Source organism: Callorhinchus milii, unplaced genomic scaffold (genome assembly GCF_018977255.1).
Source record: "Callorhinchus milii isolate IMCB2004 unplaced genomic scaffold, IMCB_Cmil_1.0 Scaffold547, whole genome shotgun sequence".
NCBI lineage: Eukaryota > Metazoa > Chordata > Chondrichthyes > Chimaeriformes > Callorhinchidae > Callorhinchus > Callorhinchus milii.
This window is the reverse complement of record NW_024705288.1, coordinates 35,375-49,879: the sequence shown is the minus strand read 5'-3', so window position 1 is coordinate 49,879 and position 14,505 is coordinate 35,375. Positions and strand designations below refer to the sequence as shown.

General features: G+C 53.9%; 1 protein-coding gene across 1 annotated transcript; it reads right to left on the bottom strand.

Annotated features, from left to right (window-relative positions):
* Positions 1 to 8,061: 8,061 nt before the first annotated feature.
* On the bottom strand, positions 8,062 to 11,954 carry LOC121852185 (GTPase KRas-like). Its single transcript, XM_042346278.1, has 4 exons — positions 11,820 to 11,954; positions 9,892 to 10,073; positions 8,652 to 8,811; positions 8,062 to 8,184 (listed from the first exon to the last, which is right to left on the bottom strand). The coding sequence occupies exons 1-4, from the start codon at positions 11,928 to 11,930 to the stop codon at positions 8,062 to 8,064; spliced, it is 576 nt and encodes a 191-aa protein (XP_042202212.1). The 5' UTR covers positions 11,931 to 11,954.
* Between the last annotated feature and the right edge of the window lie 2,551 nt (positions 11,955 to 14,505).

Genomic DNA, 14,505 nt, shown 5'->3' with positions numbered 1-14,505 from the left:
GTCTGAGTGTGATTCATGACTGGATCGGCCATAATGCGCCCGAGTTTGTGACACGTAAGAAGCCGGGACTCATGGCGGGGCTACGTGCTGGATCCCACGTCCGTGCCCCTCGCCTTCGGAAACTCCCGTTGACCAGTCCGGCGAAGTATGGTCAAATCACCCCCACGGACTCCGTGGTGTGAACAGGGCCTCACCGATCCAGCGGATTGACAAAGGGCTTTGCATGGATTTCCTTTCCGTATAAATAATTGAAATTCTGCCTATTACCAAATCACGCTAAATGCACCTGATCTCATCAGATCTCAGAGGCTAAGCAGAGTTGAACCTGGTTAGTACTTGAATTCTAAGACCTTCAGAGGTCAGAATAAGGTGGTGTTGAGTGTGACACTTTTGTATTTGTGGGTTGTTTTCTCTGGGTGCCGTTTTTTTGTTTTCCCCACACGAAGCCAAACACTCGTGGTATTAGCAAAAAGGATTGCAAAGCGTCACGCTCCAGCAAAAGTCTTGAGACTCAGTGGGGCTTTGCCGAGCACTATTTGCCACACGTCAACACGTTCCTTCGGAGTGGGCAGGTAGGAACTTGATTGGACAGCGCATTCGTGCACGACAGACAGACACATAATCCCTGGTGGGCAAGTGTGGAACCTGTTCCTACCTGTGTACAAGATAACTTGACTTGAGGTAGCCAGGCAGACAGCCAGGTAGCCAGCCCCCTTCACTATCGGCCCCTCCCCTTGCTTAGGCCCCTCCCTACCCCCCCCCCTCAGGCCCCTCCCCTGACCAACCCCCCATATCCTTAGGCCCCTCCCCTGACCCCCCTCCCTTAGGCACCTCCCCTCTCCGTACCCGGCAGGAGGTCTCCACCAATCAAAGAGCTGTGTGTATTATATATTTATTTATGCACGACAGACAGACAGTCAGACAGACAGACAATAAATCCCTGGTGGGCAGTGTGGAACATTGTTCCTACCTGTATTAACACCGTGGTGTACAGGGACTCCTCTACTTACAAACATTCGACTCGCGAACTTTGAGAGATACGAATAAAACCTGTTTGTATGTCCAGTTGCCTGTTGGGACCGAGATTCGTAAGTTCAACCTCCAAGTGGCATCTCCAGGAGATGATACAACTTGTAAACCCATGCCACGTGTTGAGTGTACACGCCGTACAACATGCTGGGAATCGACAGGAGTAGAGTTGGACTTTCGAACAAATCGACTTACGAACAGACCTCTGGAACCGAACTCGTTTGTAAGTAGAAGAGTCCCTGTATACTGAAGTAAGATCAAATAGGGAAAATAATAATAATACTGTATACTATAGTATGTTGAACGTCTTTCTCACCATACGTAGCACCAATTGGGTTGAGGCTCAACAGAAAGCCGTCCCTTGGTGTGGACCAATCAGTTTCAAAGACAATGTCAATATATTATCAGTGTGTTTTTTGTTTGCATTTTGACTGCAAGTATTGTCGTGAATGCGGACATGAATCCTTGCAAAAAGGTTTCAGTTTTGTTGCCAGAAAAAGGTGGAAAACCCCATTATTATACTTAGTTAAGATTAGTATCTCAAAGCATCAACATAGGTTGGTTTGCAAGCGTTAATGCTTGGGGAATTGCTGCGTCAATCTGCTGACAACTGTAACGCGAGGTTGTTTGTTTGTTTGCGAAGGTTGTGAGTGCGGCGAAGATCCAGGCGTCGGAGTGCCGCAGGGACCTTCACGCGGTGCGGCTGCAGCTGCAGCAGCTGCTGCTGCTGAGGGCGCGGGAACAGGAAATGAAACAGGAAATGAAATCGCAGCTGCATAAAGCGTCGCAGGAGTTTTTGCTGAAGGAGGTGGAGCGGCACGGGGAGATGGAGCAGCGCTACAAGTCGGCGCTGGCGGAGCTGCAGGCCGCATTCTTGTGGACGCGCCAACAGCTGCAGACGGAGCGGCAGGCGCGCCGCCGAGATGTGGCGTCCCTGGAGTTGCTTCGACGGCACCTTCTCGACCTGTAGGCCCCCAGGTTGACGACTGGTAACTTTGTAAACACGTTAACATGAAGACGTGTCCTCGGTTGCAGATCGTTCTAGTTGTGTTACGTGGATAGGTTGGTAAAATCAAATGTTTAATGTTAACGAGACCTATTGTATTCTTGCTTCTTTCAGTAAAGTCACGTAGAAGGGAAACAATAAAATAATTAAAATAAAATTATCACGACGTTTTGATTGCAACACAAGCAATCGTCGTCAGGTGTGAAAACCACGGCAAGAAAATTTGAAAAAAGTGGCGTTTTTTTTTTACGTCAGCACCACAGACAGCAACTGGCGGTTGTTCAAATGGAGGAGTCCATCTATGCTCGGAACTTGGTAGGACTCTCCACAGATGAAAGCTTCCAATCTAGAAAGAATGGACTCGTCCGTTTGAACAACCGCCAGTTGCTGCACGTGGTGCTGACGTGAAGACAAAATCGCCACTTTTTTCAAATTGTCTTGCCGTGGTTTTCACACCCGACGATGATTGCTTGTGTTGCAGTCGGAACGTCGTGAGAATTGTATTTTATTTGTATTATTGTATTATTTCCCTTCTACGTGACTTTACCGAAAGAACCAAGAATATGAATCTTCCGGCAGTCACGAAAGCTTTGAATCGAAATGTAAGACTTATCGTTATCATATTAATCTCAAATGAGCGTTGGCGGAGCTCACAAATGTTGTGAGACGCCCCGTTGTATGACATTGTGTTGCCGTGCCATGTCGGTGTGGTGTTGTGCAATGGTGTGGGCTGGGTGCATTATGGGGTGGGTAGGGTCTGATGGGGCTTTGGTGCAATGGTGTTACCGCAGTGGGCTGTGCCCTATCGAGTTGGGTGTTGAGATCGGAATGTGCCGGATCTCGCAAGAGAAGCAGGCTCAGCCTGGATCTTGGGTAGACGACCACCACCACCACACAGAGGCGTGCTAGCGGCTGTTGGGCTACCTTGTGGCAGCAGGTCGCTCTTTACTCAAACATCTACCAGTGCATTTCTTACCTGCGTAGTCAATTTCCCAAGCAATTTTTTTGTCATTTCAACCACTTTATTTCAGAAAGTGAACAGGAAACCCAAGCGTGCCACTTTTCCCATAATTCCCCTCACGACTCGTTCCACACTCCGCCTCCCCTTAACTCCCCATTAGCCCATTCTATTTCAAGCGGCGGCAATGATGCACTCAAGAAATGATGGATTCAAGAGTTTGGGTGAAGTCCTGTCAACATGGATGGGATTTGACAAGGTAGGCTGAGTAAAAGTTGTAAATCGGTGACTTGAGATGTCACGCGTGGCTGAGACTCTGACTCTAAGATTCAAACACACAAACACGTTCATGGTTTTTTTCAGAAAAAAAAAATATTTTTCAGAAGAAAAAAAAATCTGCATTGTAAATAATTTGTGTCAATGTTGAGTGAAAGTCAAGGCCCCAGCCAAAGTGGAATGACAAGCTGCCACAGGGCATAACGCCACGAGGTACGATGCAGTCCGGTTGGTTCAAGACGTGTCCCCCATCGCTGCTGTTGTGCTCATTCTGGGAGGTCGATATGGTGCTGCTGACATCCGACAGCACCACCTCCTGCACTCACAGACAAGGACACCCACAGACACAGAACCAGAGACGTGCGTGAACACTAAGAGACAACAACAACAACAACAAGCGCCACTAAGTGGCGGTGACGTCACCACGGCGCTTGTACCAGGCTATGTGCACGTTGAGGCCACGTGAAGTGAAACCACAAAGGACACACGTCCATAGACACACACGGCCACACATTTGCACACTGCACGTTTGATGTTACACCAAAAAAATTGTATTTCTGACATTTACTGAAAAACTGTATAATGCTAATTTAATGTTTTATAAAAAAAAAAGTGTCACCCATTGGAGAGTGAACCTGTACTATGGACATTTCTTTGAAGAGGTATTCAGTACAAATTGACTGTTGTTTGTTGCTGTATATTTGGACCCGAGTGGGATAAATACCCCCCCTTGGCTAAACAATATTTTCACGCCTTAAGATGCAGAGACACGCACGGTCAGGATGGAGGGCGACGCCGTGGGTTCCTCAGCATCCGTCAACGTCTCTCAGGGTCGCACCGCCCCGGAGTCAGGAAGCCCCAAACTCGGGAACAGGTGGCACTGCTCATTTAAAAAAAAAATCTTAAATTTTATTAATATAGTAAAAAGAGATTGTACATACACAATCACCAGGGGCAGCAGGGGCTGCCGTTCGAGGCCCTGGATTTTGAGTGGTCCACAGAACATCTCCCGCTTTATACCAGTTGACAATTCTGTCGCACGAGGATTACCCAGGAGGGCAGCGGAGGCCAATACGTGGATCTCATGGGCGGATCCAGGATAAATCGGCACGTACGCCATCATAAGCAGACGGACATTTTCGTGATGGCCGATGGCCAAAATAAAGCCTCCAAGAATCCATATGTCGTGAGTTCAAGGAGACGTAGACGACGTAGTCGGAGGCACACTTATTTATTATAACTTCACACTCAGCACAGGCCAATGTATACAACACTCGCAGGGGTGACGGCCCCTTCACCCGTCTCACAGGGAGACCCCACTGTCTAACCCGGCTAGCCTACTCCCAGCTCCTCCACTCGAGAGCTAGGGGAGGCTAGCTGATCCAGCTCTGGCCAAGCTGGGATCACGGCACCCTGAGTCACCAAACCGGCTCTTACAAGAACATCGGCTCTGGGCTCTGGGGCCACGCCACTGGCTTGCCCTGGTCGCTCCTGAGAAGGACAGCGATCCAGGGGAGTCCCAGGGCCTATCTAGCCGGTCTTCACTCTTCACTGGCTTAAGCTAAACACTGAACCCCGAGCCCTCCGGCTCACCGCCTTATATAGCAACTCCCCCCCCGAGGGGTGGGGCCGTGGGGGATCACAGCGCCGTCACAGCCCCCCAGGGCTAACCGATGCGGACGTGGATGTAAGCATCCTTCCGCGTGCGGGCACAACCACCCCTGGTGTGTTTGTTCGCCCTCCCGTAACACCCCTACAGTAGTGTACTCGACTGGTTCATAATAAACAAACAAACAAGACGACAACAGCAATGCTGCCATGGAGGCGTGGCTAGCACACTGGACTTGTCGTCTGGAGGTTACCGCTTGAATGTAATCGATCTCTGGTCCACACGGAGTATAAATGGGTTCAGAGTTTAGCAAACTTGTGGCTATTCCCACCTCTTTCAAGGTGTCTGGCTATCGTGGAAGAGTAGACCAAAGGACGTCTCGTGCTACCTCCAGTGTAGTCGGTCTTTCTGCCAGGATTGGCGTGAAAAGGCAATTGAAGGGCTCCTTCTAATGGACACTAAAAACAAACTAAAATCTGTTTTCTCGGTGCACGATGTACACGGTGTTCTGTTGCTGCGCACGTGTGTCCCAACGAGCTGGGTCTGGGGATCTCAGTCGGCTGTGCAGAGCTGCATGAGATGTGAAGTTATGCCAAAGAGAATTCCCATCGCTCATTGACGGACATTCTGCACACTCACCATCTTGTGTATTTGAGACAAAATGCAAATCAATTTATAACATTTTTGACATGCGTTTTTCTGGATTTTGTTGTTGTTATTCTGTCTCTCACTGTTCAAATAAACCTACCATTAAAATGATAGACTGATCATTTCTTTGTCAGTGGGCAAACGTACAAAATCAGCAGGGGATCAAATACTTGTTTCCCTCACTGTAGATGGAAAGTGTGTGGTGCTACCCTATGCTAGTGGAATGTTTTTGTTTATTATTAAATGCCTGTTGTGTGTGCAGTTTGAAGGGAAACTTTTGTGTGACATCGCCATATGATTCTATTGTGCAGAGAGGCCAGCCAGTAACATTCTTCTTAGACAACCCAAGTCTTTTTATTGTTCATGTTGGGACTGCATGTCGAATTCAATGCCTCGAATTCAGCGCTCCGAATTCAATGCCCCGAATGTATTGCCTGCATTTGCCCGCAGTGGTGAATTTTGCAAGCTGAAGGGGAGAGAGAGAGAGAGACGCCCCAGCATGCAGCAGCCCAACACGGACACTCGTGCTTGGGGTCACGAGCAGCTGCGACAAAGCAGTCGTGCTCAATAATAAATGAAAAATGTGTTTTTATTCATCAACAGAAATGTGACTGCGCGTGTACCCGACGGCAGTACAAGCCGTGCTATTGCATCTTCAGTAATGTTTTGTTGATTTTCAATTTGTTGAGTGTGCAGTTATTCAATGACATTAAAACATTTAATAGATATTCAGTACTTACAGGTATTTTACTTAAAGCCACAGGACCTGTTTTATAACTGAACTTGTGAAATTGCATTTGCAATTTAGATTTTTGCTTTCTCATCTGCTACCCAAAATCGACTTGTATTTTTTAAAAGACATGTTTAACACGTGTAAGGCATTGGCGACCAATATTATTCATACTCAACGTTTTTGGGTGAGATCGCGTTATTTATAAATGTGTCGTCACCCTCCTCCACCCGACACGGCCAATCAAACGAGATCCAACTAATACTTTGGAACATAAGACTACTGCAATCATTGCAAATTCATCAATCCCGAAGAATGAGCAATTCCTAATTAAGCCAAGGACTTCAAAACCACCTTGACTATATGGGCTACCACACACACAGACACACAGACCCCACATCCGTTCGCTCGCTCGCCCACGACAGACGCACAGACACACAGACCCCACATCCGTTCGCTCGCCCACACAGACACACAGACCCCACATCCGTTCGCTCGCCCACACAGACACACACACAGACACACAGACCCCACATCCGTTCGCTCGCCCACACACACACAGACCCCACATCCGTTCGCTGTTTATATTATATATATATGCACGACAGACAACCAATCCCTGGTGGGCAATGTGGAACATATTGTCCCTACTAGCTGCACCACGTGTTGTGTTGTACCAGCTGAAGCGCGCCGAGCTGCAGAGCAGAAGTGACGTGGCCACAAGTGGCAGCAGGATTCCTTGTAGAAGGTCTCACTTTGGTGTTTGAACATCTTGACGCAGCTGTTTTGTTGCCAGAAAAACGGGGGAAAACCTCTCATCATATGTTGGTACTGACAAAGGAGGTCCCACGGTAAGGCTGTGTGGGAGCTCTAGGGGGTTTCTTCAAAATCAAAGCACTTTTTAAAACACATCTAAAAAGTGACTTTGAACTTGCTTTGAATTAGGATTTAAACCACGTGGTATTTTTTTTTATTAGTTCTTTGCTCAAAATTTGTTACAATGTGATTTTTATTTTGCCTACAATTAAACTTGTATTGTTCATGCCTGCAAAGCATTTTTTGCACGAAGTGCTATAGAAATGAAGCCACCTGGCCAGCCACAAATGATAGCCCACACCAAGTGGCAGATCGTCATCATCACTCGCGTGGGATAATCCGAACCGCGTGGTGATGTCGATTCCACGCGACCACGGGGAGGGAGTGAACACGCCAACTCCAAATATAGAGCAGCAGCAGCAGGCGTCAGGGTCGGGTACGAACCCACGACCTCCTGCGTACCAGGCGAGTGAGTAAACATCTCCACGGGGAGAGAGTGGTGGTGGGTGGAGGGGGAAAGTATTTACTTTCTGTCTGGAGTATCCCAGAGCAAATCCAGAGTGTGGTGGTAAATAATGACAGACCCCACTTGTATATCCGGCAAACAGCAGCAACAATCATCAACAACATCACCACCACCACCACCATCAAATCATTTTCACCAGGCATTTTCCACAAGCGCAAACAAAAACAATCGTCTTAGCCCAACGTTTTACATTTTATTAGTTTTTTCCCGTTTTTTTCCACCAAACGCAAACCTCCGCGCTCACCGATTCGCTCGCTCGCGTTCGAGAAATGCACAACAACAACCACCTCCGCAGCACCTCCCCCCTCCCTCCCAAGATTGCAGTGGGCGGCTTTGGAGTCGTTGCGCACCGTGTCTCCTTCGCCGGACATGGTGGCTGGTGGTTGTCGTTCTCTCGTCACCGTCGGAGGAGGGAGGGGAGAGGCAGGGAGGAGGAATGGGGCGGGGGGGGGGGAAATGAAATTCACATGAGGCGGCACTTCCTCCTCTTCGATTTCTTTCTCTTCTTGCACACGTCTTTGCTCACGCGGCGCTCCTTGTACTTGCGGATCTCGCGCACCAGGGTGCAGAAGGCATCTTCCACGCCCTGCAGGACAGACGCACGCAGTGGCCGCCACCGGAGGGAGTTTGTTAGAGGAAGGGCCCCGTGCTCTCGTACGGGACCGACTCGGCACGTGCAGAGACGCGCAGACACGCAGACCCAACACGGGTAGTCTCACACAGGCAGACACGCAGACCCAACACGGGTAGCCTCACACACAGGCGGACTCGGCACGTGCAGAGACGCGCAGACACGCAGACCCAACACGGGTAGTCACACACAGGCGGACACGCAGACCCAACACGGGTAGTCTCACACACAGGCAGACACGCAGACCCAACACGGGTAGACTCACACACGTGGCCACGTGGCCTCCCAGGCACGTGGGAACTCCCTGGACCGCCGGGTTCACGGCGCAGCGCAGCACATTCCCACCGGCCGCCACTTATCCCCCCTGGCTACTCACCAACCCCCCCAGCTGCCCCCCCCTCTCTCCCCCGGCGTCCGCGTGCCTGCCGGGTCTTGGCGGAGGTCTCCACGAAGGGGATGCCGTAGCCTTGCGCCAGCTCCTGCGCCTGCTTCGTGTCCACGGTCCGCGTGGGCACGCCGCACTTGTTCCCCACCAGCACCATCGGCACGTCCTCCGAGCCCTTGACGCGCTGGATCTGTTCCCTGCGCACGGAAGCCACGGCAGAGGTCGGGGTCTCAGTCCCCCTCCCCTGTAAATCATCCCTCCGATTCCCAAACCTTCCCCATGTTGTAGTTCTCCCTCCAATCTCCTCCTTCCAAGATCCCCCTGCCTCTGAGCCAGTGCTTCTTAACCTTGACTGCAGCCTTGCCATCCACTTTGTTTCTCAATTGTAAAAGAAACACAGCGACGTAGAGTGTTGTTGATGAAACAAAGTTGCGTACTCACTTTGCCCCATGGCTTCATTTGTTTCCATTTACCTTCTGAATAAAATCTGGCCGCATCTCACAAGCCCTGGGGGTGGCGTGCACCCCAGATTACACAAGCACATCAACAACAACAAGCCACGACCGTCGTGACCGCTGACGATGCCTGTTGCTGCTGTATATTTGGAGTCTGCACGTCTCTCTCTCTCCCTCCCAACCAGCCCGACCGCTACGCCCCCCGTGTCTCTCTCTCCCTCTCAACCAGCCCCACCGCTACGCCCCCCGTGTCTCTCTCTCTGTCTCCCTCCCAACCAGCCCCACCGTTACGCCCCCCGTGTCTCTCTCTCCGTCTCCCTCTCAACCAGCCCCACCGCTACGCCCCCCATGTCTCTCTCTCTGTCTCCCTCCCAACCAGCCCCACCGCTACGCCCCCCGTGTCTCTCTCTCTCCTCTCTCCCAACCAGCCCCACCGCTACGCCCCCCGTGTCTCTCTCTCTGTCTCCCTCCCAACCAGCCCCACCGCTACGCCCCCCGTGTCTCTCTCTCTCCTCTCTCCCAACCAGCCCCACCGCTACGCCCCCCGTGTCTCTCTCTCTGTCTCCCTCCCAACCAGCCCCACCGCTACGCCCCCCGTGTCTCTCTCTCCGTCTCCCTCTCAACCGTGGTCGCGTGGATTTGGCTGCTGCTAGTAGATTTCCACACGATGATAAGCCACTTCTAGTCGTGGTTATCATTTGTGATCGCTTTTGAAAAAGAACTACACGGCTCGGTGCGGCCTTGCCCGGCAAGAGAACAACAATTCGTGTTCACTGCAATCTACTTGCTACAGGAGCTGCAGTCAGCCACCCACCGACCCACCTGTACCGGGGGATGTCCTCGAAGGACTTGGAGTTGTTGACGGCGAAGACGCACAGGAAGCCCTCGCCCTCGTGCATGAACTGCTCCAGCATGTCGCTGTACTCTTGCTTCCCGGCCGTGTCCAGGATGTCCAGCAGACAGGTCTCGCCATCGACCACCACCCGCTGCTTCGGGTACGAGTCCTGCACCGAGGCACGCACGGAGAATACCCCCCACCCCATCCCCAAAACCGGGAATGATTAGCCTCGCAGATGCGTCGGCGGCAAAGGAGTTTGCACGCGCAGACCCCGTGCCTCCCGCGTGATGGATACACAGCGAGATTGGCAAATGCATCGGGGGGGGGGGGGGGCGTTTTTGTCTCTCCCAACGAGCAGCAGCGACGTCGATGTTGAGGCGACGCTCCATCCCCACGTAGCGGCGCGCTGCTTGTTGCTTGTTGCGTGTTGCGACGCGCGACGTGGACGTGCCGTCACAGCGTCGTCGCACGCCGGGGGCGTCGGGATGCTGCTGGATGTGAACCTGGGGGCGCATCTCGCCACCCTCCCCCCCCCCCCAAGGTCAAATCGTCGAAAACACAAATTGAGCCACGGGGCAACGGGAGTACGCAACTTTGTTTCACAAACACCCTCTAGAGTCTAGAGTCTAGAGGTCGTTGTCAACATCGCAGCTTTCTTTGCGACTGAGGACCAAGGGGGTGGCGAGTCCGCAGTGAAGGTTAAGAACCCAACGCTACTCCACGTGCCTCTTGGGTCTCTTCGGCCGCGTTGCGCGCCGCACGTGTTTGATCGCGGAGCGTGCTCGACCCCCTGGATTATACATTTATTATCATCTGGGGGGGGGGGGGTTCTTCAGGAACGCAGCGACAACCACGTTACAGGAGAACTGACTGCAGACACAGACGGCAGCAGCAGCGGCACCTGTGCAGGGCGGCACGACACACGAGGTAGGTGAGTGGGTGGGCGAGTGGGTGCGCAAGTGGGTGGGCGAGTGGGTGGGCGAGTGGGTGGGTGAGTAGGTGGGTGGGTGAGTAGGTGGGTGGGTGAGTAGGTGGGTGGGTGAGCAGATGAGTAGGCGAGTGGGTGGGCAAGTGGATGGGCGAGTAGGTGGGTGGGCGAGTAGGTGGGTGGGTGAGTAGGTGGGTGGGTGAGTAGGTGGGCAAGTGGGTGGGCAGTGGGTGGGCGAGTAGGTGGGTGGGTGAGTAGGTGGGTGGGTGAGCAGATGAGTAGGCGAGTGGGTGGGCGAGTAGGTGGGTGGGCGAGTAGGTAGATGGGTGGGTGAGTAGGCGGTTGGGTGAGCAGGTCGACGAGAGAGCGGGTGAGCAGGTGGGTGGATGGGTGGGTGAGTGGTTATTGGGTGGGTGAGGTGGGTGAGCAGGTGGGTGAGTGGGTTATTGGGTGGGTGAGGTGGGCGAGCGGGTGAGCAGGTGGGTCGATGGGTGGGTGGGTTACTGGGTGGGTGAGGTGGGTGAGCAGGTGGGTGGGTGGGTTATTGGGTGGGTGAGGTGGGTGAGCAGGTGGGTGGGTGGGTGAGTGGGTTATTGGGTGGGTGGGTGAGTTATTGGGTGGGTGAGGTGGGCGAGCGGGTGAGCGGGTGAGCAGGTGGGTGGATGGGTGGGTTATTGGGTGGGTGAGGTGGGCGAGCAGGTGGGTGGATGGGTGGGTGAGTGGGTTATTGGGTGGGTGAGGTGGGTGAGCAGGTGGGTGGATGGGTGGGTGAGTTATTGGGTGGGTGGGTTATTGGGTGGGTGAGGTGGGTGAGCAGGTGGGTGGGTGGGTGGGTGAGTGGGTTATTGGGTGGGTGAGGTGGGTGAGCAGGTGGGTGAGCAGGTGGGTGAGCAGGTGGGTGGATGGGTGGGTGAGGTGGGACCGCTGCCCGCAAGTCCGCGAGGCCATTGCGGTGCCAAACACGACGCGGCCGCCGGCGCTCACCCCGATGGTGGGGTCGTAGTCGTCCACAAAGTGGTTGTGGGCGAGCCGGATGGTGAGGGCGCTCTTGCCAACACCTTCAGCGCCCACCACCGCCAGCTTGTACTCCGTCATGGCGCCCGCTTGCTGCGACGATGACAACAACAACACACGCAATGACCCCCCCCCCCCACCAAATCCGCACACAGAGACTAACACAGACACACACACACACACAGACACTAACACAGACACACACACGAGCGCACAGACACACACACACAGAGACTAACACAGACACACACACAGACACACACACACGAGTGCACAGACACACACAGACACACACACACACAGACACACACAGACACACACACACAGACACACACACAGACACACACACGCACACAGACACACACACACACACACAAACGCATACAGGCACACACACGCACACAGAGACACACACACGCACACACACAGACACACACACACGCACACACACACACACACAGACACACACACAGACACACACACACAGACACACACAGACACACACACGCACCCACACAGACACACACACAGACACACAGACATACACGCGTACAGACACACACACACACAGACACACACACAGACACACACACAGAGACACACACACCCACAGACACTCACAGACACACACACGCAGACACACTCACAGACACACACACACAGACACACACACAGACACACACACGGACACAGACACACACACACAGACACACACGCATACACGCACAGACACACACACAGACACACACACACGCACACACACAGACACACACACACGCACACACACACACACACAGACACACACACAGACACACACACACAGACACACACAGACACACACACGCACACACACAGACACACACACAGACACACACACACACACACAGACACACACACACACAGACACACACACACACACACAGACACACACACACACAGACACACACACACGCACAGACGCACAGACACACAGACACACACGCGCGTGTGTGTCTGTGCGTCTGTGCGTGTGTGTGTGTATGTGTGTGCGTGTAGGTGTGTGTGTGTGTGTGGTGTGTGTGTGGTGGTGTGTGGTGTTGTGTGTGGTGGTGGTGTGTGTGGTGGGTGTGTGGTGTGGTGGTGGGTGTGGTGGTGTGTGTGTGTAGGTGTGTGTGGTGGTGTGTGTGGTGGTGGTGTGTTGTGTGGTGGTGTGTGTGGTGTGTGTGGTGTGTGTGTGGTGGTGTGTGGTGGTGTGTGTGGTGGGGTGTGTGGTGGTGTGTGGTGGTGGTGTGTGTGGTGGTGTGTGTGGTGGTGTGTGGTGGTGTGTGTGGTGTGTGTGGGCCGGGGCGAGCCTCTACACCATCTCACCTGCTGCTGCTGCTGCTGTTCGCGCCGTCGGTCGGAGACTGAAATGGCGGCGGCTGAGAAGCTTTCAACCTTCACGGAGAGACGCGGGTGGGGGCGGGTGGAGGGGGGCGGGTGGAGGGGGGCGGGGCGGGTGGAGGGGGCGGGGCGGGTGGTGGGGGGTGGAGGGGGCGGGGCGGGTGGAGGGGGGCGGGGCGGGTGGTGGGGGGTGGAGGGGGGCGGGGGGGTGGGAGGGGGGCGGGGCGGGTGGTGGGGGGTGGAGGGGGGCGGGGCGGGTGGAGGGCGGGGCGGGTGGAGGGGGGCGGGTGGAGGGGGGCGGGGTAGAGAGGGTGGAGGGGAGGGCGGGGCGGGTGGAGGGGGGTGCAATGGGGCGGTGAGGGGGAGGGGCGGGGCGGGTGGAGGGGGGTGGGGAGGGTGCAAGAGGGTGGAGGGGGGCGGGGCTGGTGGAGGGGGGGGTGCAAGGGAGGGGGGCGAGGCTGCGTGCTAAAGACACAATAACACGACACAGATAATTCAGCTCATTGTGAGTTTTTAATTCACTTTACCGCCTCAACATTTTGTCGGAATCGTTTTGTTCAAACGAATATTTTTTTGGTATTTTAGTAAAAAAAGGGCACCTGGTTGTGGGTGAAGTGGTGTTTGTGGGGGTAGAAAACTCAGAAATAGCGAAGTCAGCAGTTTAATATGCCACTGAATACTAACAGTGGTACTGCTACATCAACTTACACTGACCCCACTCAGTCAACAACTCACCCACCCAGCCAGCCACTCACTCACTTAGTTAACCACTTGCTCACCCTACGACACTCATCCACCAACACACCCATTCACTCACTTGCTCACCCACCCACTCACTCACCCACTCACTCACCCACTCACCCCACCCACTCACTCACCCACTCACTCACCCACTCACCCACTCACCCACCCACCCACCCACTCACTCACCCACTCACCCACCCACCCACCCACTCACTCACCCACTCACCCACTCACCCCACCCACCCACTCACTCACCCACTCACCCACTCACCCCACCCACCCACCCACTCACTCACCCACTCACCCCACCCACCCACCCACTCACCCACTCACTCACCCACTCACCCCACCCACCCACCCACTCACTCACCCACTCACTCACCCCACCCACTCACTCACCCCACCCACTCACCCACTCACCCATAAACTCACGAACAAAAAACACACCCACACAATTCATCGCTCACCCAACCCCTCACCCACTTACTCAACCACCGACCCACCAACTCACTTCACCCACCCAACACTCACTCACCGAGCCACTCAAGCT